The sequence below is a fragment of the Impatiens glandulifera genome, chromosome 1, assembly GCF_907164915.1.
Source record: "Impatiens glandulifera chromosome 1, dImpGla2.1, whole genome shotgun sequence".
NCBI classification, from domain to species: Eukaryota; Viridiplantae; Streptophyta; class Magnoliopsida; order Ericales; family Balsaminaceae; genus Impatiens; species Impatiens glandulifera.
Genome location: NC_061862.1, coordinates 148,715,126 through 148,737,473, shown reverse-complemented (window position 1 = coordinate 148,737,473; position 22,348 = coordinate 148,715,126). Strand labels below are relative to the sequence as shown.

Here is a 22,348-nt window from a genome sequence, read left to right as displayed (position 1 = left end):
TGTTTTTTTTTTTAAATTGAATGATCGGTTTATTAATTAGATTAAACATGTCACCTGATTACTACCGTACCTTAAAAAATAAATGACTCAAATCTGATTTTTTTTTTCATTTTCGGTTGTTTTCAATTGAAAGTCTTTCAAGTTCTTCTCAATTTTTTTATTCATAGAATTGTAATCCCAAGCTCCATTCCGGGTCTTCTTCAACAATTTTAACATTCTCCACAATTTTTGTTTCCAATTCCTTCCAAAGAATTTCCCACTTTATATGTCAATTATATTGATCAACTATCACTTGGAATATCCCAAATTTAAAAAAAAAAAAAAAAATCTTCTATCAAACACATGTTTAAAAAATCCGCGTTAACAGTTGGGCTGGGCATATGAAATTACAGGAAAACTTGGATAAATTAATACCCGATCTGAAAAAATTATTAATTAATCGAAATATTAATTAATCGATAAATTAATAATTTATTAATTTATCGAGATATTCATAAATTTTAGTAAATTAAATAAATTTCTGAATGTAATTAAATTATAGTTGCATGAATTTAAATTCATGAATATAATTACATTACAGACTCCAATCTCACGAAATAATGTCCTTCAAACAATAATTACATTGTGTAATTTTTTTTTGTGAACACAGTACGCCACAACTCCATAATGTATTAAGAAGGATTCAAGATGAAGTATAAGGAGACATCAATTTAAAAAAAAAAACAAATTAAATTAGAATCTTATTATAAAAGTACACCTTAAAATAAATATTTATAATTTTGATTTAATATGAAATTATTAATTTATATATTATATGGGACTTATATGCATTAATAAAAATATATTATCTTATAAATTTAACGAATTATTAATTTATTCTAATGGTCCCGAGTCGGGACTAAAAAAAATTATTAATTTATCGAAGTTTTACTGTATGAATCAAACACTTTTAGTGCAAGTGTTTAGATTTTTGAATTGTTATTATAACCAAATGAATGGAAATAAAAAAATTTCATATAAAACATTATCAGATTAATGCAAATATAATGCCTTTCATTTTGATAGTTTTGATCCAATCAATTTTTTTTTAAAATGTTAACTTTTATTAAAAATAAAAAATTGAAGACTAAGTCAATTAACTTAGAAAGAAAAACATTACAGCTATGCAAGCTAGTTGTAAAAATGGGTCCCAACAATAGCATAAAGAAGAGACATATAAATTACATGTTAAAATAATAAAAGAAACCAATTCAAACGTTAACTCTAATTGTTTTGATAAATGTTTGAGAATATTTTCAATATTATTGTTTTTTTTTTCTTAATATTGGGGTTGAGTTGGCATTTTTTTTTTAGGATTAAATTATGAAAAAAACATACAAATAATTTTCATTCTCTATAAAAAAAAATGACTTCTAACCTGCAAAGTTAACACTCTTGTATAAGCAAATCATATCTAAAAAAGTCAATAAAAAAAAAAAATAGTGATCCATAAAATATTAAAAAAACTAGAATAGTTTAAACACAACCAAACCATAAAAGACAATTGAAGAAGAAGAAAACAAATATTCTAAATTAAAAAAAAAAAATTGTGTAAGGCAATAAATTATCTCATTTGTAAAACTATAAAATTAAAAGTTTATTTCAAAATAAAATATTAATTATATATTATTATTATTTATACAATTAATTTAAAATAATTACACCAATTCATTTGTTTGAATAAGCATTTATTTTATATTTGTAAAATTTTAAAATTATAAATTTTAAATTATAAAAATTTAACTAATGTAACTAGATTCATTAACTTCTTTAAAATCTTAAAAGTTTAAAAATTAATTAAAATAACATTTTAATTGTTTTGGTCTAAAAGACCAAATGTATCATGTTTGATAGTTGATTATTGAGGTTTTCAATCAAATTGTTTTACTAAAAGTGGAGAATATAATTATAAAGTTCGTAATAATTTTTTTTAAAAAACAAACACTGATTTCTTATTTTTAATCACACTAGACAATCTCTCATATAAAAGGCCTAATTTATTTGAAAATAACAGAGATACTAAATATCTAATTATAAACAATTATTTGTTTTTTTTTTTTTTAGTAAAAATAGGATAAAGAGGGCAAACTTCACTGATGGCATATATGCAAATATAACATCTACTATGGAAGATTTTTGCAGATATTTCATTCTTAGTTAATTTTAAAATTAAGTTCAAATTAAACTAAAATATATATTTACTTTTTAGGCTTCAAAAATAGGAGAATTTAAAACACTAAACAAAACACCATAAATAATTAGTAACGAGAAATTGACTGAGAGAGAAAATGACGTGACAAATGAATGATCGAACAAATAATAAAAAAAAAAATTTTCCTTCTTTCTTCTTTTTTTCACTCTTTATCATTTTTTCAATATAGGGACACATCAATCTCTTATTCTCTCTTTCACCTCCCATTAACAATATAAATTTAGAACAATATATAGCCATAATCTATTAACTAAATAAGGTTAAACTTCATTATTTTCAAAGTTGTATTTGAATATTTAATTAATAAGAAAACATTTAAGTTATATCTAATAAATATGAACAAATGACAAGAAAACAACTAATCAATTAAAAAAATATTAATAATTAAACATGACAGTAATTTTAACTTATGGAACAAATTATTCAACTACGATGAAAATCATTAAATATATTTATTAAAATATTTTTACTTTTTTTTATAATATTTAGATTTTTACAAAATTTTATTTATAATAAATTAGTAATTCCATAAATTAAATATGCAAATAACTTAATTATTCATTAAATATTTTGAGTAATGATAGGGGGAGCGAAAGTTTTGCAGCGAATGTGTAGCGAACTGATGTGGAATGCTGACTAGGCAGATGACTAATTATAACTTTAAATATTTATTTATCTCTCATGTTTATTAATAATTTCTCTCTCTTTTCTTACTTAATAATTTATATTTTATATCTTTAATCTTTATTAATAATTTATTTTAAATATTAATTGGGACAATAATAAATTAAATAAAAAAATAGCAAAAATATATATTTTCAAATAAATATATATTTAATAGAATAAAAAATTAAATATAATTTTTTTTATATTTTTTAATTAATTATTTTTCACCCTCTCTATTTTTATTTTTTATTTTTTATAATATATATTTTAAATTTAATCAATTAACTCAAACGGTTATATATTATCTCCTTTTATATTATCATATTGGGTTAACTCTTGTTATAAAGTGTTTTTTTTATTTAGGTTCAATAGTAATAATGGATAATTTGAATTATATTTATTTTAAATATTAGTACGTAGGATAGGATTCAGTTAGATGTAACAAATTCTTATTTTTTTTATTATAACTTATTTTAAAAACAATAATTTTTTTTATTATAACTTATTTTAAAAACAATAAATTCTTATTTGAAAGTAAATAAATAAATTATTAACGCATGTATATTAATAGAGAAGAGAAATAATTAATTAAAAAAATTAAGAATTTTTATATTCTCTTATATATTTATCAAATATAATATATATTTAATATATATATTTATTTTGTTATTTATTTATTTGATTTATTATTATTCCTATTTTTATTCTAATTTTTTATAAATAAAAAAATTAAATAGTAAAATATATAAACATATAAAATTGAAGAGATAAAAAATAAATTATTAATAAAGGGAAGAAAGATAAGTTATTAATGAATATGAGAGAGATAAATAAATATTTAAAATTATGCTTAGTCATTTGGCTTAATCACCCTTCCACATCATTTCGCTACACATTCGCTGCAAAACTTTCGCTCCCCCTATCATTACTCTATTTTTTCTAAAAAACTAATAAAAAAATTCTAAATAACTCAATGTCAAACAAGTAGAGCGGTAAAACGGGCCAACCCATAGCGAGGCGGGCTTACTCACCAAAACCCATCGTTTGGCGGGTCGACGACGGGCCGACCCACCATCTCAACAGGTTGAAAATCTCCAACCCAACCCAAGGTGAGTTGCGGGTTAAGCGGGTCAGCCCGCTGGTTGTCTCACTACAAATAAAAATCATTAATAATTCTAAAAAATAAGAGTTCAAGAACATATGCAAATAGTCATAATACACATCAAACAAGAGTCTTGTCTATCGTTACACATTAATTGACCAAATAGCTCAACAAAATAACTACAATTTGGAAATTTCATAAAATAAAATTTGAAGTAAAGTCAACATTTTTTAAATATCATCAATCGAGATATAATAATGGCAAATCTTTCTCTTTCATTGTCTTTTCTTCAATGTTTGCATCAGTATTCTCTAAAACATTTGATCCTTGCTTGGACAATATTGATGTAACTATTACGTTGCCTTCTTGATTTTTATTTACATATGAAATACACAAAAATGAAGATAGTTAAAAATTTAAATCAAAATAAACTAATATATGAAGTCACAAAGTCACAAATAAGTCAAGGACATAATTAAAAATTTGTAAATAAAATTACCGATAGCATATTCATGTAACCAATTGCGAGTACAAAGAAGAGCCTGCACATTTTCAGGAGGAGTGGAACCAAGTTTGAATACACGAACCCTTAAAAGCGAGAACGAAGAGAAGAAAGGCGGAACAAATAATTAAGTAGTCGGCAATCGATGGACGAAGTATTGACTGATGCCTGATGCCTGAGAGAGAAAAAAGTTATGACTATACGACATATGTCTATAAGGCTATAAATCAAATTAGATTTTTTTTGTCAACCCGCGGGCCAACCCAAGCTCGACCCACCCTAGGCCCGCAACCCAAGCGGGCTAACTTGTGTAGGCTCCCTTTCAAATGGGTTGCTAATATTTCAACTCAACCTGTTTGGCGAGGCAGACCAACCCAACGGGCCTAACCAAACTCTACTCTTAATGCATTCTTTTTTTTAAATGTTCAATTATCCAAATAATATAAGTCATATTTAATTATTTCCATTAAGATCTTGTTTGATGTTGGGTTATTTTGAACTCATTAGATTTTTTTTATAAAAAAGAGAAAGTAATAAAAATAAATATGTTTTTTTTAAAAAAAAAAATTAATTGGTTGAATTACTCTAAAATAACTTTTATATTTAAAATTTTTAATTTTAGAAAAATAAAATAAATTTTTTAATATTTTATTTAAATGATTGAAAAGAAATAAAATAAAAGAAGTAGTTGGGTTTTTATAAAAACAAACATCAAACTAGCTTTAAATAATCATTATATATAAGACTAACTTCTTTATTTAGTCTTTATCTTTAGTCAGTCCCCCCACTTGGAATAAATATGGAAGCATCATATATTATTTTTCTTAATAAAATTGAAATTATAGTGTGAAAATCAATACAAAAAAATAAAAACCAGTGGGCCAGAAAGTTGAATATAACAACCATTCATTAATCAATTGTCGACTTATCCCGTAAGGTAACGTAAGAAAATGGAAAACGTGTGGCAGCCCACCATATTATTGTCTTTTTCATTAAAACCTTCTAGAAGCTTCACTAGCCTCCATTATTGGCCACTTAATTTTTCATACCCTTCTAGATTTTTAATTTTTTATATATATATATACACATATATATATATATATATATATATATATATAATTAGTACAACAATCATTGGTGCAGGTTGAATTAAGATAGATGAACTACGTCTTCTTCATCTTACTTCTTCTGGTTACTACTTCAAACAGATCATGGGTTGTAGAATCTAGACCTACTTCTTTCTTTCCTCAACAAAGTTAGTATTTTTTTCATTGGTTTATATATATGTTTTAAGTAATTGTTGGTGTTTATTTATGAGATGAAATTAATGATATGTAGGATTGTTGAAGAGGTTGGAATCTATGGGGATGATTTGTAATTGTTGTGATGGACCTAAAGGAGAGTGCACTGGAATTAAACTTGAGTTATCTTGTTCTAATCTTCAATGTCTTCCATGGAAACAACCTTTTGATCATTAGTAGTAGTAGATAATTTTCTAAGTAATATTGTCTTCAATTTGTTGTAATCCTTGGTAAAATTGATGTATGTAATAGCACAATTAGAAATAATAATTAAAAAGCATAATATATTATATTTCAATTAAATAAAGTGTGGCCTTCGATCGGCAAGTATATAGATGTGCATAATTAAAGAAGAAATAGTGTGGTCACTAAAAAAATTCTGAAATTGCAGTGGAGTGCGAAAAAGTTGTTCGAAATCTCTTTAGATAATGGTGAAGGTACATTATTCTGGCATGATCCATGGACTGAGGACCAACTTATTATCAAAAAAAAGTGGAATTTGGTCGGGCTAGTATTAGAAGGAATTGTAAACTGGCGAATGTTAGTGAGGTGAGGAGTGATGTTTGGGATACACTGCTAAGACAAATATTTACGAGGAAATAGATGGAGAGTGGAAGTCAATGGTAAATTTAACTCTTTTTTAGCATTGGATTGTGTTCAGGCTAGAGAAAATTATGTTGCTTGGTCAAGAGTTTGGTTTAGTCGTCAAAAATTATACCTCGGCATCAAGTTATTCTTTAGCTTGCGTTTCGAGAAAGATTAATGACAAGAGATCGGGTGAGCAGATTTATGGAAATTTCGAGTATTAGATGTGTTTGGATGGTAATGAGTCGATTGCTCATTTATTTGGTAAATAACCATGTTGTTGTTATTATTTAGAGGAGATTAGTTAAATCTATGAGACTTGCCAACTTTCCCGAATTCCCGCTAGTTGGTTCCATATTAAAGAGTTAGCGACATCAAGGCTAAAGGTATGACGTTTTTCGCTAATGTCTTTAAATGTTATTTTGGTGCCATTGTCTATCAAATTTGGATTGAAAAGAATGCACGAGTCTATTCAAGAATAAGGAGGTGCGTGGATCAAATTTTGGGTGACATAGTGTTCGATGGTCATGCTCTCATTCATTCATGAATAAGTATTTCCACAACCCCGGAGACATGGGAAGTATACGAAGAATGGTCCATAAGGTATGATGAAGTCACGCGACTTTCAAGATTTAAAGCGCTGAAATTTATGATTGTTTATATGGTTTGAATAGCTAAATAATTGATTGTAGGCAGTTTATTGCTTTATTTAAGTTTGATGTTCGTTGTTTCATTTTATTATAGCAAAGTCTTTTGCCCTAATTAAAATCTAATGTATTTTTTTTTTTTTGATTTTTTAAATAAATGATTATAGGAATAACGGTGGGTATCCGTATAGCCGATACTCATGGGTATATGATGGTCGAGTTTGGGTATTTTAAATCAAGGTCGGGGTGATGAGTGAAAAAGGTTACTCGATCAGGTTGGGGTTCGAGATGAGAATAGTTGGAAACCCAAACCCAATATCCGAATATATTAATATTAAAAAAATATATATTGTCAAAATTTAAATGACTTTTCAAATTCCACGTCTTAACCATCACTACAATAAATATATATATATATATATATATATATTTTTATCCAAAACTACACAATTGGCCAAATCATTTTTAATAAGTTTATCTCTTTCAAAAGTCATGATTTTAATCTTTACTCTTTATTTTTTATCTTCTTTCAACCTTATTTCAACTCATATCTTCAACATCTCTCTAGTTTTTATTCTAACTAGCATTTAGCCCCGTGCATTTGCACGATTAATAATATAAAAACCGTGAAAAAAATATGGATAACATTTTTAATTTTATTTTTAACCGTTTTATGTTTATGGGTAGGTCAACCCACAATCCGACCCAAGTATCCATTATATATATATATATATATATATATATATTAGTTAGTTAAAAAGTTGAACTTATATTAATATTAAAACGTTTTTATCAAATTTGGTGTTGAATTTAAAATATAAAGTCTTTGTATCTTAGTTGGTTAAAGAGTTGTACTTGATTTGTTATGTTGCAAGTTTGAAACATACCTCTAGCATTTTTAATTTTATTTTTAATCGTTTTAAATTTAAAGGTGGGTCAACCCACATCCGACCCAAGTATCCAAAACAAGTACAACTCTTTAACCAACTAGGTTACAAAGACTTTATATTTTAAATTTAACATCAAATTTGATAAACGCGGGACGTTTTAATATTAATATAAGTTCAACTTTTTAACTAACTAATCTATATATATATAATGATGCTTAATTTTTAAAGTGTTCGGATTGCCGGGTCGAGAGCTGTGGTTAATTTGGATACTTGGGTCGGATTCTGGGTTGACCCACTTATAAATTTAAAACGGTTAAAAATAAAATTAAAAATGCTAGAGGTATGTTTCAAACTTGCAACTTAACAAAACACGTACAACTCTTTAACCAACTAGGCTACAAAGACTTTATATTTTAAATTCAACACCAAATTTGATAAACGCGGGACGTTTTAATATTAATATAAGTTCAACTTTTTAACTAAGTAATCTATATATGATCATGGATCATGATTTATGATAATAATAATAAAGTTTGAGTTTATTTTCACAACTACCAATTAATTTAGCAGCATATCAGTACAGTTTCTTAGTCTTAGCAAACAAAGCAAGAACCATTAATAACAGAAGATGAAATCAAAGCATAATCGATAGATAGATCATAGATAGATCTATAAGCAGCATCCAAAGATTTAAGCAACAACTTGACCACAATAAGCTATTACAACAGCCTTCGAAGTCCTACCGCCTTCACAGCATCCATTCCATCAACAACCTGTCCAAACACAACATGCTTATCAAGCCATTTAGTCTTTGCCGTGCACAGGAAGAACTGCGATCCATTCGTCCCCGGTCCTGAGTTCGCCATTGACACACATGGATCGTTATGAAAAGAGTCATCATTGCTTAGGTATCTTCACAATGGAAACTTGGAGGGAGGTGTATCTAGGAACACAGAGAGCCTATTTGAAAACTCGTATTTTTCCACATTCACGGTCTAACTGAAAATTGCAAAGTTAAAATAAAAGTTTAGTTTTAGTTTGATATTTTGGATCGTGATTTTCAAATTCTAGTATGGATTTTGTTGCTTCATTTAATATACAAATTATTTTCTAACTCATAATCCATAATATATTGTAACTATCTTCTCATTTGGTATAGGGCTTTCTCTCACAATCATGGTCAAATTATTTTTTTCATCATGAATCAGCTTATTTTTTTAGATAATCTAAAAATCATAACAAATGTAGATTCTTAAATTACTCACCGTCCAGCACAACATTAGCAACACCAGTAGCTTCAGCACAAGTTGGTCTAAGATTCGTAGTCATACTGTCAACACCAGTAGCTCCAGCCATGTTACACTTGTAAAGAGCAGCCTTTTGAAACAGGAATGCCTTTGTAGACATAAGCAAAAAATAACAGATTTAGATTCTTGGTTATTCCTATTCTTATTCCAAAATATTGCAAAGCATGACTTATCATGAAGCAAAATATAGAAACTGTGTAAAATATCATAAATGAGTCATGAAATCAACATATAAAAATTGTTTAAAGCACCATTACTGAGAAATCAAAGTAAAACTCCAAAACATGAAGTGCAAACCTCCAAATCATAATCACCACCTCTTTATGTAGGCAGATCGATGTGAACTTGCTAGGCATGTAAGGTGAATAGTGACCCAGTTAAAGTTGCAGTGTTCTTTATCACACAGACTACATCCTCCTCCCCTTTCACTTCATCAAACAAATAAATAACCGCGGCATTATCATCCTACCAGCTCATCAACTCAGATAAAACCTCAGCTCTAGCTAGTTTCATGATAAAGAAATCAACTCTTTTATCGAAAACAATAGACACAAAAAAACTAATATGGATATGATCAAGGGATAGAGAAACTACCTCTAGCCAAACAGAAGTAGATTTTTCACTGCCTGTAAGCAAACATGGTGTCTCCTCTCCCTTCTTCATTGCCTGTAAAAACACAACCAATGCTGATTAAACTTTTCCAATCCAGAACAATGTTCCTCCTCAAGCTTTGCCAATCCTGGGAAGTTGATGGGTAGCAATTCAGAAGAAGAAGACGTCTCTTGACCTTTATCAGTAGTGAGAACAACTTTAAGTAGCATCCTCCTCCTGAAGAGAAATTGACTTCGACAACCTGCAATTCTGCACCGACTGTATCCATCATAATAACCTGAAATAGACACAGCAAGCAAACGCATGACTATATCATTAGAATCATCATTGCAAGCAATCAGATTGAAAACAGGCACCACCATCACATTTTACAAAGTTAAATAATATGCACAGTACTTTGCACACAGCTTCTTGCAGCTCTAATTTTCAGAAGAAGCCCTCAAGTTTTCCAATGTCTCTTGGTGATGCTCAGCATCTCCCCACTGCAGGGATTCAAGAAAAACAAAAATCTTCATAGTCAAACAGACCCTAAACTATAACCTAATTCTATACTAACTAACCTACCAATCACCAACTTATTGTCTAATTCTAACTTCTTTGCACCTGTTATGAGCCGTATTTCACAATTTCTTTTTCCAAGCTCGAGCCTTCTGGTTCTGGTTGTCTATAGAACGGTTCAGTCTTGGATGGAATAGCAGCAGCAGCAACAGCAACAAGAACAGCATCTTGATCAACCTCCATATCTATATTCTTTTGCCCTTTTGTTTTATCAGTGGGTACAACACTCCTCAAAGTTTAGCAGAACCCAAGTTTGCTTTTTTAGCTTTGGCATCAACATTCTTCCCTTTCCTCGATCCTTGGCGCTATAACTTCCGTTAGATTCAGCTCCTCATATCTTTTTAGACAAATCGTAACATGTCTGGTCTTGAGTTGAGTTATTTTTCTTGAGATTTGTCATATACTTATACTTCTTCTTCAGCCGAACAATAAATATATGACAAATCTGAAGAAAAATAACAATGGTGATGATAGAACTTTCTCAAAAGCTAAGACCAAAAGTGTTACGATTTATCGAAAAAAGATACGGAGAACTGAAGCGATCTTTTGATTCGTCAAGAAAAATACTCATGTAGATGTTAGTACAAGCCAAATTACAGAAAAAAATATATATGTTCCACAACCCTAACATCATGTTAAGTCTACTTTAAGTAGATTTATAGACGACAAATATTAGGGTAGACAATCTTTTTACCCTTTCAAAAAAATAAATAGATTTGGATAATGTGTTTTTAGGAAATCAGATCAATTCATCTAACTTGATTATAAACTAGTCAAAATCGGGTTGACCTGAAATGACCGAAAATTCATCAACTATTTAAATTTTTATTTTCGAGGTTTTGTGTTTGCCCTTTCACTCACAAATTCGAAGTCTTCTTTAGGTTTCAGCTTGACTCTTTTCTCGTTTTCGCTCCAACTTTCTTCCCTATCCAAAAAGTTCGAAACTTTCTTTTCCTTTTCAGAATTGGTTCGTCGTTCCGTGCATCGCTACTATGCAGTCATCAACACATCCCTAGTTAGGATGACAATGGTACTCGATATTCGTGGATATCCGATGGTCGGGTTTGTGTACGGGTATTTTAAATCGGGATCGGGGATATGAAGTGAAAAGGATTACTCGATCGAGTTTGGGGAGAAATGTTTAATATTAAAAATATATATTTGTAAAAATTTAAAAAACTCAAACCCTATACCTGAAATGTTTAATATTAAAAATATATATTTGTAAAATTTAAAATGTCTTTTCAAATTTGGCGACAATACAATTATTACAAATTTATAATAAATATAGTATTTAATTATTTATACCACACCCCAACCCATTCGTAATTTTAATTTATGTTCTCAATACTCTTAATCTTCTTTAATAACAAAATGTGTTTTTTCATCTTTTTTTTCTTTCTAGTTTTTGTTGAACTTCATTATTGTAATAACAAAAGCTGTAAATATTTTTCAACTTCTATAACATAATAATATACAAATAAATAATTTTTTCATTTGTATTATAATATTTAGTATATTTAGAAAATAATAAATAAAAATTCATATTTTAATTGGATAAAAGAGTATTTGTAAAAAAAATCGGGTATCCAATGAATCGGTGATGAGGATACAAATAAAGAAAAAGTAAACAAAAGCATATGTAGTCTAGTGGTAGAATAGTACATTGCTACAGTACAGACACTAGTTTAATTCCTGGCTAGTGCAATTTATTTTGAGTTATGCTAGTTCCAAAAAATAAAAACAAATTCGAATTATTCGAACCAAATATTAAATTCAAATTCGGTTCGGTTTAACTAAAATTTATTCGAATTTAGTTCGGTTTTCAAATTGGCTAAAAAAATTAAAATTTTGAATAAATCGAACCGAGAAACTCGAATAACCCGAAAACCGAACCGATGAACACCTCTAGAGATACCCGTCGGGCCGAGTTCGGAGTCGAGTAATAAAATAAAGATCAGGTTCAAGAATGTGTATTTCATTACCCAACAGGTAAGCTACCCATTGTCATCCCTATTCCTAGTTATGAAAGTCGCTTTTTGCCGTTGGAGTCACACATTTATTTATTTTTGTTCGTTGTGATTTAACTTCATTGTTCATATGAAATAGAGATATGTAATATTATTTACATCGAGTTAAATCAATTGTGGATTTGAGTTGAGTCAAATCAATTGAGTCGGGTTTAGGTTGATTACAAATAGTGTTGACCTTAATAATTGGGTTGTCCCATTCGGTGGAAAAACAATTTAATGCCTAAATTTTAGTTAAAATAAATTATTAAAAAAAATGTTATTGATGAGATTTCAATTAATAACCCAATACAATTTGTTTTATTAATCTTGAACCACTAAGCTACAAAATATTAGGTTAAAAATATAATAAATTAATTAAAATCCTATTTATTTTTAATTAAATGGGGTCAACACTAATTAAAAATAAACAAATTGGGTTCAGGTTAGAGATTTTGACAGAAAATACTAAGCCGGTCAAGTTTAGGTTAATATCGTTCAACTCGTCAGCCTATCAACTCGAATTTGCCAACCCTAAATGAATTGTCACCTCTAATAGAAATAAATACAATAAATTAGGATAATTACGAACGAATATACAATCATAATACATCGGTTATACTCAATCAAGATTCTAGACCATGTATCCAACGGATTCAGGACCGACATTGGTAATACAAAATATACAGCTGCATAGGCCCCAATTTTCAAATATAATAGTATAATTAATTATATATTATATTATTAATCTTATTTTTTCATTTTTTTCTTTTTCATATTAAATATATATATATATATATATATTTATCTCATTTTTTTATTTCATTATAAATGAAAAAAATATATATATGGCCACAAAATCTAAATTTACATCCGGCCGGATTGAATATATAAGATATTATGTCAATTTCACAACTATTTTAATATTCAACTCTATTTTTTCGATAATTCATATTCAGATATTAATATTCAACTATTTAAATGGCCACAAAATCTAAATTGCATATTGGTCCAATCCTCAGTGCCGACCTAGACGGATTGAATATTAGATATCATGTCAATTTTACAACTATTTTAATATTCAACTCTATTTTTTTAATAATTCATATTCAATATTTTTTAATTAATTTTTAAAAAAACTAATTAAACAAAATCAAATAAAAATATTAATATAATAACAATTTCAAATAAAATTATTAACTAATTAAGTTAGTTAATAGGTCTAAAAAAAAATAAGATTGTAGTGGATATCATGATTATAATGATTAAGCTAAAACTTAAAAAAAATATAATATATATATATAGTCGTGTTATATCTCTTATATTCAATTCAGACTCTAAATCCCATCTTATAACAGACAAATCAAGTATTCTTGGTTCATACTAGTTTGGAATAGTACATATAAAAAAATTACAGACGAAAGGATTAAAGATGCAATTTTCTAAAAAAAACAATTTAAAAATTGAATTATCTATACACTAAAAAAACCATACATTAAAATGTGGCAATTTAAAAACCACTTTTATATTCTATTTCAATTTTTATGATTCACTTACTATTTTTTTTTTATTAATGAGTTAATCGCATATTTAAATTTGATTATTATTATTATGGTTAAAGATGATCGTGAATTGAGTTGTTTTTTTTGATAAATTACATTTCAATATTTGCATCGATTATACTTTATCACTGCATATTAATTCGGATATAAACCGGTAGATTGGATATATCAGATCGATTTGACATTTTTTAAATATTTATCTTATTATCTACCAACTCACCTGAAATAATTTCAAAATAATGATCTATCAAATTTGGTGTTGAATTTAAAATATAAAGTCTTTGTAGCCTAGTTGGTTAAAGAATTATATGTGTTTTGTTAGGTTGCAAGTTCAAAACATACCTCTAGCATTTTTAATTTTATTTTTAACCGTTTTAAATTTAAAGACGGGTCAACCCAGAATCCGACCCAAGTATCCAAATTAACCACAGCTCTCGACCCGACAATCCGGACACTTTAAAAATTAAGCATCATTATATATATATAGATTAGTTAGTTAAAAAGTTAAACTTATATTAATATTAAAACGTTCCGCGTTTATCAAATTTGGTGTTGAATTTAAAATATAAAGTCTTTGTAGCCTAGTTGGTTACAGAGTTGTACTTGTTTTTGTTAGGTTGCAAGTTTGAAACATACCTCTAGCATTTTTAATTTTATTTTTAACCGTTTTAAATTTAAAGGCGGGTCAACCCATAATCCGACCCAAATATCCAAATTAACCATAACTCTCGACCCGGCAATCCGGACACTTTAAAAATTAAACATCATAATATATATATAGATTCCAAGTCTCTAATAACAAAAAAAAATGTTATATTTTTCAACATCTACAACATAACTATACAAGTAAGTAATGTTTTTATTTGTGTTTTTAAAATTCGATATTACTAATTTTAATGTTATTTATTATTTAATAAAGTTATGTTTGTTCTTCAACTTTTATAATCTTATACTTATTTATTAACTTAATCTTCAATCTTCATTTCGTAGTTTTTTATTCCAGTTTGACAACAGCAAAGTTGACATCTTATATAACTTCTACCAAACTTTTCAAGAAATATGTACTTTTTTAAATGAGAAAACTCTCTTAAAAGAGTATTTTAAAGTTTGTGTTAATTATTATGTTATATCCCGTTTAAAGTTTATTTATATTTTTTTATTATGGATGTTTAAATGTCTATAGTTTAAAGATAAAATATTTATTAATATTTTTTGTCAATTATATTTTTTAGAGGAACATATTAATTACTTAAGATATTCGATTTAATTTATAATAATTTTAGTTTAAATGTGTTAATTAAAATATAATATTTTTTAATATTTAATATATTTATAAAATAATAAATATAATTTCATACTTTAATTGGGTAATGGAGTATCCCGTTGGGATTCGGGCACTCAACGAGTTGGAAATGAGAATATAAATACAAATACTCATTGAATTCGAGGTCGGGATTGAGTAGTAAAATAAAAATTGGGTTCAGGGATAGATATTTCTGTTATCATCCCTAAATGATTATAAGTCATTTCCAAAAAAAAAAATAATAAAAAAATCAATCATAATTATTTTTTTATTTTAAAGAAGTTATCCAAAATCCCTGAACCATAACATCTATTATTCTAAAAAAATAAATGACAAATTAAGGTATATTACCAAGTACAACATATATTGCTAACTTTTTGAGGACGGTAGGTGAATTAATTGTTTTTTTAAGCTTTTTTTTTTTTAAGCTCTTTAATGTTATATATTAGGTTATGTTTGTTCGTTTATGAGTATTTTTTTTATATTTTTATTATTGCTTTTAAATAGTTAATTTTGTTGTGTTTTAGGTGTGTTTGGTGAAAATATGAATACTCATGTTTAAGGATCTCCGAGCTCGATAACAGATAAATTTATGTTAGGTTTATTCGTTGATGAATATTCTTATGTTTTTATTATTGTTCACAAATGATTAATCTCGTTGTGTTTTGAATGTGTAACACTTATATTTTTTTTATTAATTTTATCCTTAAACCATTAGCATTTATATTATATTGTATTAATTTTTTAATATATATTATTATTTTTTCTTCCAAGTTTAGTAGTTTGTTTTTTTTCTTCTAATTGATAAAATGTTTTGATTTGTAGACAAAGAAATAAAATAATCAATTTAACATTTTAAAAATATTTTTATGTTTATTTTATAAAATTTTGATATACATAATATTATATTTTTGACAGTAGAGCTGGTTCTTACCGTTGAAACCTTAAATTGTATTTTTTTTAATTCATTTAATTCAATCATAATATGATATCAATTTATAAATATATTAATTTGATTTTTATGATTTTTTTTTGTTTAATTAGTTATTTTAAAATTAATTATAAAACATGTTAAATATAAATTATCAAATAAATAAGATCTGATATCAATTATGAATATAGTGTCGCATGTAATTTTTTTAATAGAAATATAATAGCTGAATTTAATAAACCAACTCAAACCCATTAAAGATAACCCTAATTTGATCTTTATTTTAAATTTGATTAAAAAATAGGATATTAGTAATAGGTGATTCTTTTTATAAAATATAATGTGTTAGAAGATAAGTAAAATAATTTATTATGGACTTATGGTATGCTTATTTAATTTATAATATCTAAGCATAAAAAGTATTATTAATTTTACAAAATGAAGTTAATTATTTAAACATTAAATGAATGAAAAGTAGAAAATATATTTAGATGGATTTTACATATTGGGCCCGATAGATCAAAGCCCAACCCTAAACCTGCTCCAAACTAAGTGCTCTTCAATTAGGGTTTTTGCTTGAAACATTTGCAGCAGTGAAAGTTGGAGTCTTTTTATCTTTGAGCATAGCACATCTGCCTCCCCTCCTTCATACCCTCATCTTCGTTTAGCTTCCTCTGAAGAATTCAGCCATGGGTTTGTTTCGTTTTCCTTTCAATCCAATTGTCTGTTGTTCTTCTTCTACATCTGTCTGTTTCTTACGTTGTGTTCTGTTTTACAGCTACGGAAACCGTTGTCGTCCCTGAAGCTCAGCCGACTCAACAGAGTTCTGAGGTCAAGCTTTTCAACAAATGGAGCTTCGACGGTGTCACTGTATGTTTTCTTTCTAATTTGTAATACTAGATTTATATTGTTTAAGATTTGAAGAATTTCTATAGAAGTTTAAGATTTGAAGGATTTGAAGGATTTCTGAATTGGGTTTGTTGTATTTTAAGTGATGGAGATGGTAGAAACTGATTAGGTTTAGAAATATGAATGAATTGATCAGGTAGGTGATATTGCTTTGGAAGATTATATCGCTGTTGGTACTGCCAAAGCTACTTATGTCCCTCACACTGCTGGAAGGTATTCAGCCAAGAGATTTAGGAAAGCTCAATGTCCCATTATTGAAAGGCTGACCAATTCACTTATGATGCACGGCCGAAACAATGGAAAGAAGCTTATGGCTGTTCGTATTATTAAGCATTCCATGGAAATTATTCATCTCCTTACTGACCTTAACCCAATTCAAGTCATTGTTGATGCTGTTATCAACAGGTAATGTTGTTTGTTACTCAATATGAACACAACCTTTTTCTAAAGAAGTTGAATTTGTTCGATTGAATCTTGTTGTTTGTTGATTGACAGTGGTCCTAGGGAGGATGCAACTAGAATTGGGTCTGCTGGTGTTGTTAGGCGTCAAGCTGTTGATATTTCTCCATTAAGGAGAGTTAATCAAGCAATTTATTTGCTGACAACTGGTGCTCGCGAAAGTGCTTTCAGGAATATCAAGACTATTGCTGAATGCCTTGCTGATGAGCTTATTAATGCCGCCAAGGGATCATCCAACAGGTGAATAGCTTTGTTTTGTTTTGCTTATTAAGTTTGATTAATCACTTGTTTGAATAATGTGTCTTTTTGTTTTGTTTCAGCTATGCGATCAAGAAGAAAGATGAGATCGAAAGAGTTGCCAAGGCTAATCGTTAAGTTCTTATTATGTCTGGGAGTTTTGAAAGAATCTTATTGATTTTATGTTTAGACTTGTTTTGATATAACTTCAGTTATTCTATGTTGTCTTTTATTTAATTCTATGCTCAACTTTATTTCTTGAAAGATTTATACAAGGGGACATCAATTTCTTGTGCTATTTTTGAAAGATTGGGATAAGTCATTTTAAAGCCTATTTAAAACAATTTACACTGGTTATCATGTTTTCAAATTACATGTTCATAGTATAGAGACAACTATTTACTTATGATTTTAAATTAAGGATATTTTATTTTAAATATACATTGTATTTATGGAATTAATTATGTGATTTTTGTTTAAACCATTTTAGTTATTTTAATAATGTTAAAATATAAATTTGTTTCTTAAATAACTTTAAATATTACACATTTTGGTTGTTTATCTATATAATTTCAAAATTATCAAGTTTTTTCAGCCAAATAGCCTCTAGTATCACACATTTTCATTACCCAACAAAACAAGGTGGATTTGAATAACAAATTTGATTTTTTCAAATAACTTGAATCCAATGAAGGTGCTCATAGAAGTTGTGTTGGGAAATTAGGGCTCTTGTATTTATTACAAACTGTGAACTTTTAAACTTTTCATTCAAGTTTTGAAGTTAAACTCTAATGAATGATACAAAATGGTCCTTTATAGCCAACATGAGTACACATCTCACAGTCCTTTAGCTGGTTTTGGAGCAACATCCAAGAATTTGCAACCCTAGGTGTTGAATTTGACATGTAACGACGTTCATGTGCCTAAGAGTCGAGTTGTCGCAAACACAATGAAGAACAGCCAATAATTGAATGTACTATCTCCCACCTTTAGCTTTGTCATCACCATTATGTTCAAGATTTTGATTAATGAGCACAAAAAGATGGTCCATTTTTTTTCTTGTTCTTATTTAAGACTGATTTTCTATCCCAACTCCATTGGCTAGTAGTAAGCAAAAGAGATAAGATTTTGTCCCATCTCACCCAACCTTAGTACTATACATTGAAAACTCATAAACCCTACAAAAGATTTTTAAAGCATAATACAAACTTTAACATTTAAAAATAAGTAAAATAATCAATACAATAATATCAATGATATTGCTTTATTGTACAAAGTGTACTAATTAGCTTTAGTACCAAAATGTGATGTTAATGATAACACAAAGCATGAAATTTAAAAGGGACAAGAAGACAATATTATCTATTCATTATTCATTATCTTATAGAAAGCACAAAACATCATTAAGATAGATTTAATCTACATCACACATTCTACAAAAGAAATAAACAAACTTTCATTCTTCCTCCCACATTGAATCTTTCGAGCTAGCCGAATATGAACCCTCCGTGCTCGTCGATCCTTGTCGCGTTACGCTCGCTTCCTCCGCTAAATAATCTGTCAGAACCTTTTTCACTCCGATCCCATTTTCAGGACTTTTAAACGGTTTAGCAATTGGCGATAAGTTAACTGTTGTCTTTTTTGAAACGTTCATCTTTGAAACTGTATACGGGATTCCAACTCTCGATGACATCATCGTCGATTGAATATCCGAGTGCTTCACCATGTCGTCAACATAAAGTAAATCGTCAATTCTAGCTGAGATATTGAATGCCAAGCTTTCGAGAACTCTCGAGTAACTCTCCAATATCGATTTTCCAACGTCCTATAAAGAAAAACATTTATGTGTGTTAGTTTATTGCAATTTATTTGTTCAAGTTAATGTAACAACTTATTTGCAAAAAAAAATAACCTTGTTGTATTGGATTTTTGACATGTCCAATGTTGTTTGGTGAAGCCCGGGAAACCTTTGCTTAAGGCAAAGTAACACAGTTTTCGCTCTATCTGCGAGTAATTCTCGTCTTTCAATATCGAGCATGAGTTCCTTCATCATTTCCCACTTTGAGGTTTTCGAGTTTGAACCAATTCTCCTTCTCCATATATAAACCGAGGCTTCAACCCGATTGGCTATATCTAAGGCTTGAAGTTCCGAGGTTAAATCAAGGCAGTCTAAAAGACATTCTGGTGAAAATTGCTCGGACGAAATGTATTTATAGATAAGATCACCCAAACAGGCCTTTCCATTCTAGAACAAATTTCAATTCAAATCTTTTAAGTCCAAAGTGAATTATTTGAAAAAGTGATTTCATAATTTAGAATTCAGTTTACCTTTGGAAGACTGTCTAAGTAAGATTCAGGGACATCCATATCAGCTAAAGTAACATTGTTGATGGCCATTGCAGCTTTAAGAATTTGATTCGTGCAGTCGCGTTTATGCTGCAAATGCTTTCTCGAGCTCTCGGTTAGACCTCCTTGAGGAACACGAGGAACTGGTAGCCACCATTTCTCTTCTTGCCGAGGAAGATGATCTCTTCGAAAAGATGAAGTCCCATCTGTTGTTTGATCATCTTGAGCTATAACTCCTTGATCAACATACCAGAATTCTGTATTCTCAAAACTGTCTAATATTTCCTGCAAACAACAGAACATTCAACACTCTCATTAATAATTACAAAAGGAAAACAGATTCAATTTGATTTGATTACTCACAAGAAGCATGTTGTCGAGTTTACGCAAGGCTGGAAGATTGACATAGAGATCTGACCGAGGCCTCGAAATCATAATCTGAGAAAGTTAACTTTGTTAATAATCTTGTTTTCTCAACTGGGAATGGAACTATAAGTAAGTATTATGAATAAACCTCAAGCTTAGTTCCATCAGGGAAAGTCTGGAAAGATGGCATTAATTGGAGAATATGGTCACTAACACAAAGAAGCCATTCGAGTTCTCTTCTCCACATTGATCTCTTTTCAATGGGTAAAGGCTGAAGTTTCCATATTTGCCCAAACAATGTGGCTAAAACAGATCGAGATCAAGAGGGTTAATTAAGAAACAAATGACAGACCAAGATCAATCTTGAATCTTGATGTTAAATTTATAAAGTGCATACCACAAAGATTAGTAATGGCATTTGAAATAGCTAAAGCAGTACAAACTCCATTTCCATTTCCAGACATATCTTCTCCCAATAGAAGCTTTGCAAATCTTTCCTTCATCATCTCATCTTCTAAACACAACAATTGATTAATACAGTCAATTTCTTAAAAGGTATGAAAAGATTCAGAGATTGATTAAAAAGGGTTACTACCTGAAAGTGATGGCCCTTGTTTCTTTGATTGGGGGGGTGAAGAAGAATCGTCTGAACTACTAATACTACATTGAGCCTCTGAATCAATCTTTTCTATATTATTATCATAATCTAAAGACTCCATCTTGGGTTCTGAATAAGCAGAGTTATTCACCAGAATGCCCTTAAAGTCATGTCTTTTGGTTCTTGAATGGAGATTTCCGAATGACTTGGTGACCCAATCAGCTAATCCTGAGATGGAGTTAGACTTGGACTTGGTTGAATTCAATGAAAAGCTCCGGTTGAGATGGTGATGAGAGAAAGCTCTATCCATGACCATATGAAGGTTAACTGTTGTTGTTTAACCATGTTTGGTTTTGGGAAATGGGGGTAATAAGTGAAGAAAGATGGGAACTGTGTTGATGGAGTGGGAAAGAATGAAGATGGTAATGATTATTGAAGCCTGCTGAGACAATGATAAAGAAGAACAAAGAGAGACCTATGAAAATGAAATGAAGAGACAAGTGGCATTTACGCTCTCTCTTTTGCTCTAACGGATATCAAACATGTAATCATAAGCTTCTGGTTCTAAAAATATATATAAGGAAAAGTAGGTAGGGCCCAAGAAAGTGTGCAGAAGATTGATCTTACACTAGACTCTTTCCCCCATTAGAAATTGTATGATCTTCAGGGGTTTTATTTCATTTTAATTAAGGGATTAAGTTTAATGTTATTTTACCCTTAATTTTATCTTAAAAAATTAGGGACATAAATGAACTCACAAACTGTAAACTCGTCGAGCTCGTTCGGTAGTCTTAACTAATCGAAATTGAACTCGTTTCAAAACTTAAAAATTTGACTCAAATTTTGAGATTTTAGATATTCAGCTCGTCAGCACACAAATTTATTCGTTTAAAGACTCGTTTAAATGTAACTTTTAAATCATTATATTATATTGTTTTTTATTATATATTGATAGGATTAACTCTTAATGTACATAATTAATGAGGCTTACCAGGAAATACAATGAAAGTCCATTTTATTACTTCCACCCATTCAAATTATTTAAAATCAAATATCTATTTGACATGTCATGTATGGTTGATGTTATTATCTAAACTAGTTCTCTCATGATCTGAGTGCGAGTGGATCATGAGTCCAACTAAATATAAACGAGTGAGACACAAATTCTAAGTTTGTCTATAAAGAACAAATCTAATTGTATTAGTGT

The 22,348-nt window shown here is 28.7% G+C and overlaps 2 protein-coding genes and 3 long non-coding RNA genes across 7 annotated transcripts; 2 read left to right on the top strand and 3 right to left on the bottom strand.

The window, feature by feature from the left end:
* Window positions 1–5,638: 5,638 nt before the first annotated feature.
* On the top strand, window positions 5,639–6,120 carry LOC124914622. The gene is made up of 2 exons (XR_007096822.1): window positions 5,639–5,776; window positions 5,860–6,120. It is a non-coding gene; the product is annotated as an uncharacterized LOC124914622 (long non-coding RNA).
* A 2,407-nt stretch (window positions 6,121–8,527) lies between these two features.
* LOC124914600 lies at window positions 8,528–9,813 on the bottom strand. Its single transcript, XR_007096820.1, has 3 exons — window positions 9,549–9,813; window positions 9,210–9,339; window positions 8,528–8,943 (listed from the first exon to the last, which is right to left on the bottom strand). It is a non-coding gene; the product is annotated as an uncharacterized LOC124914600 (long non-coding RNA).
* Window positions 9,814–9,845: 32 nt separating this feature from the next.
* LOC124914606 lies at window positions 9,846–10,451 on the bottom strand. Its single transcript, XR_007096821.1, has 3 exons — window positions 10,260–10,451; window positions 10,039–10,140; window positions 9,846–9,917 (listed from the first exon to the last, which is right to left on the bottom strand). It is a non-coding gene; the product is annotated as an uncharacterized LOC124914606 (long non-coding RNA).
* Window positions 10,452–16,790: 6,339 nt separating this feature from the next.
* Window positions 16,791–18,129, top strand: LOC124914591 (40S ribosomal protein S5-like). Its single transcript, XM_047455178.1, has 5 exons — window positions 16,791–16,919; window positions 17,005–17,096; window positions 17,272–17,540; window positions 17,631–17,834; window positions 17,915–18,129. The coding sequence occupies exons 1-5, from the start codon at window positions 16,916–16,918 to the stop codon at window positions 17,967–17,969; spliced, it is 624 nt and encodes a 207-aa protein (XP_047311134.1). The 5' UTR covers window positions 16,791–16,915; the 3' UTR covers window positions 17,970–18,129.
* A 915-nt stretch (window positions 18,130–19,044) lies between these two features.
* On the bottom strand, window positions 19,045–21,698 carry LOC124920094 (rop guanine nucleotide exchange factor 7-like). Of its 3 annotated transcripts, none has more exons than XM_047460497.1 (7): window positions 21,136–21,698; window positions 20,941–21,060; window positions 20,692–20,846; window positions 20,541–20,615; window positions 20,160–20,462; window positions 19,744–20,076; window positions 19,045–19,656 (listed from the first exon to the last, which is right to left on the bottom strand). In XM_047460497.1, exons 1-7 carry the CDS (start codon window positions 21,455–21,457, stop codon window positions 19,288–19,290), a joined length of 1,677 nt encoding a protein of 558 aa, XP_047316453.1. In that variant the 5' UTR covers window positions 21,458–21,698; the 3' UTR covers window positions 19,045–19,287. The 3 variants fall into 3 exon arrangements, with proteins under 3 accessions (XP_047316453.1, XP_047316455.1, XP_047316454.1); XM_047460499.1 differs by having other exon boundaries at window positions 20,941–21,054; window positions 21,139–21,698; XM_047460498.1 differs by having other exon boundaries at window positions 20,941–21,057; window positions 21,139–21,697.
* Between the last annotated feature and the right edge of the window lie 650 nt (window positions 21,699–22,348).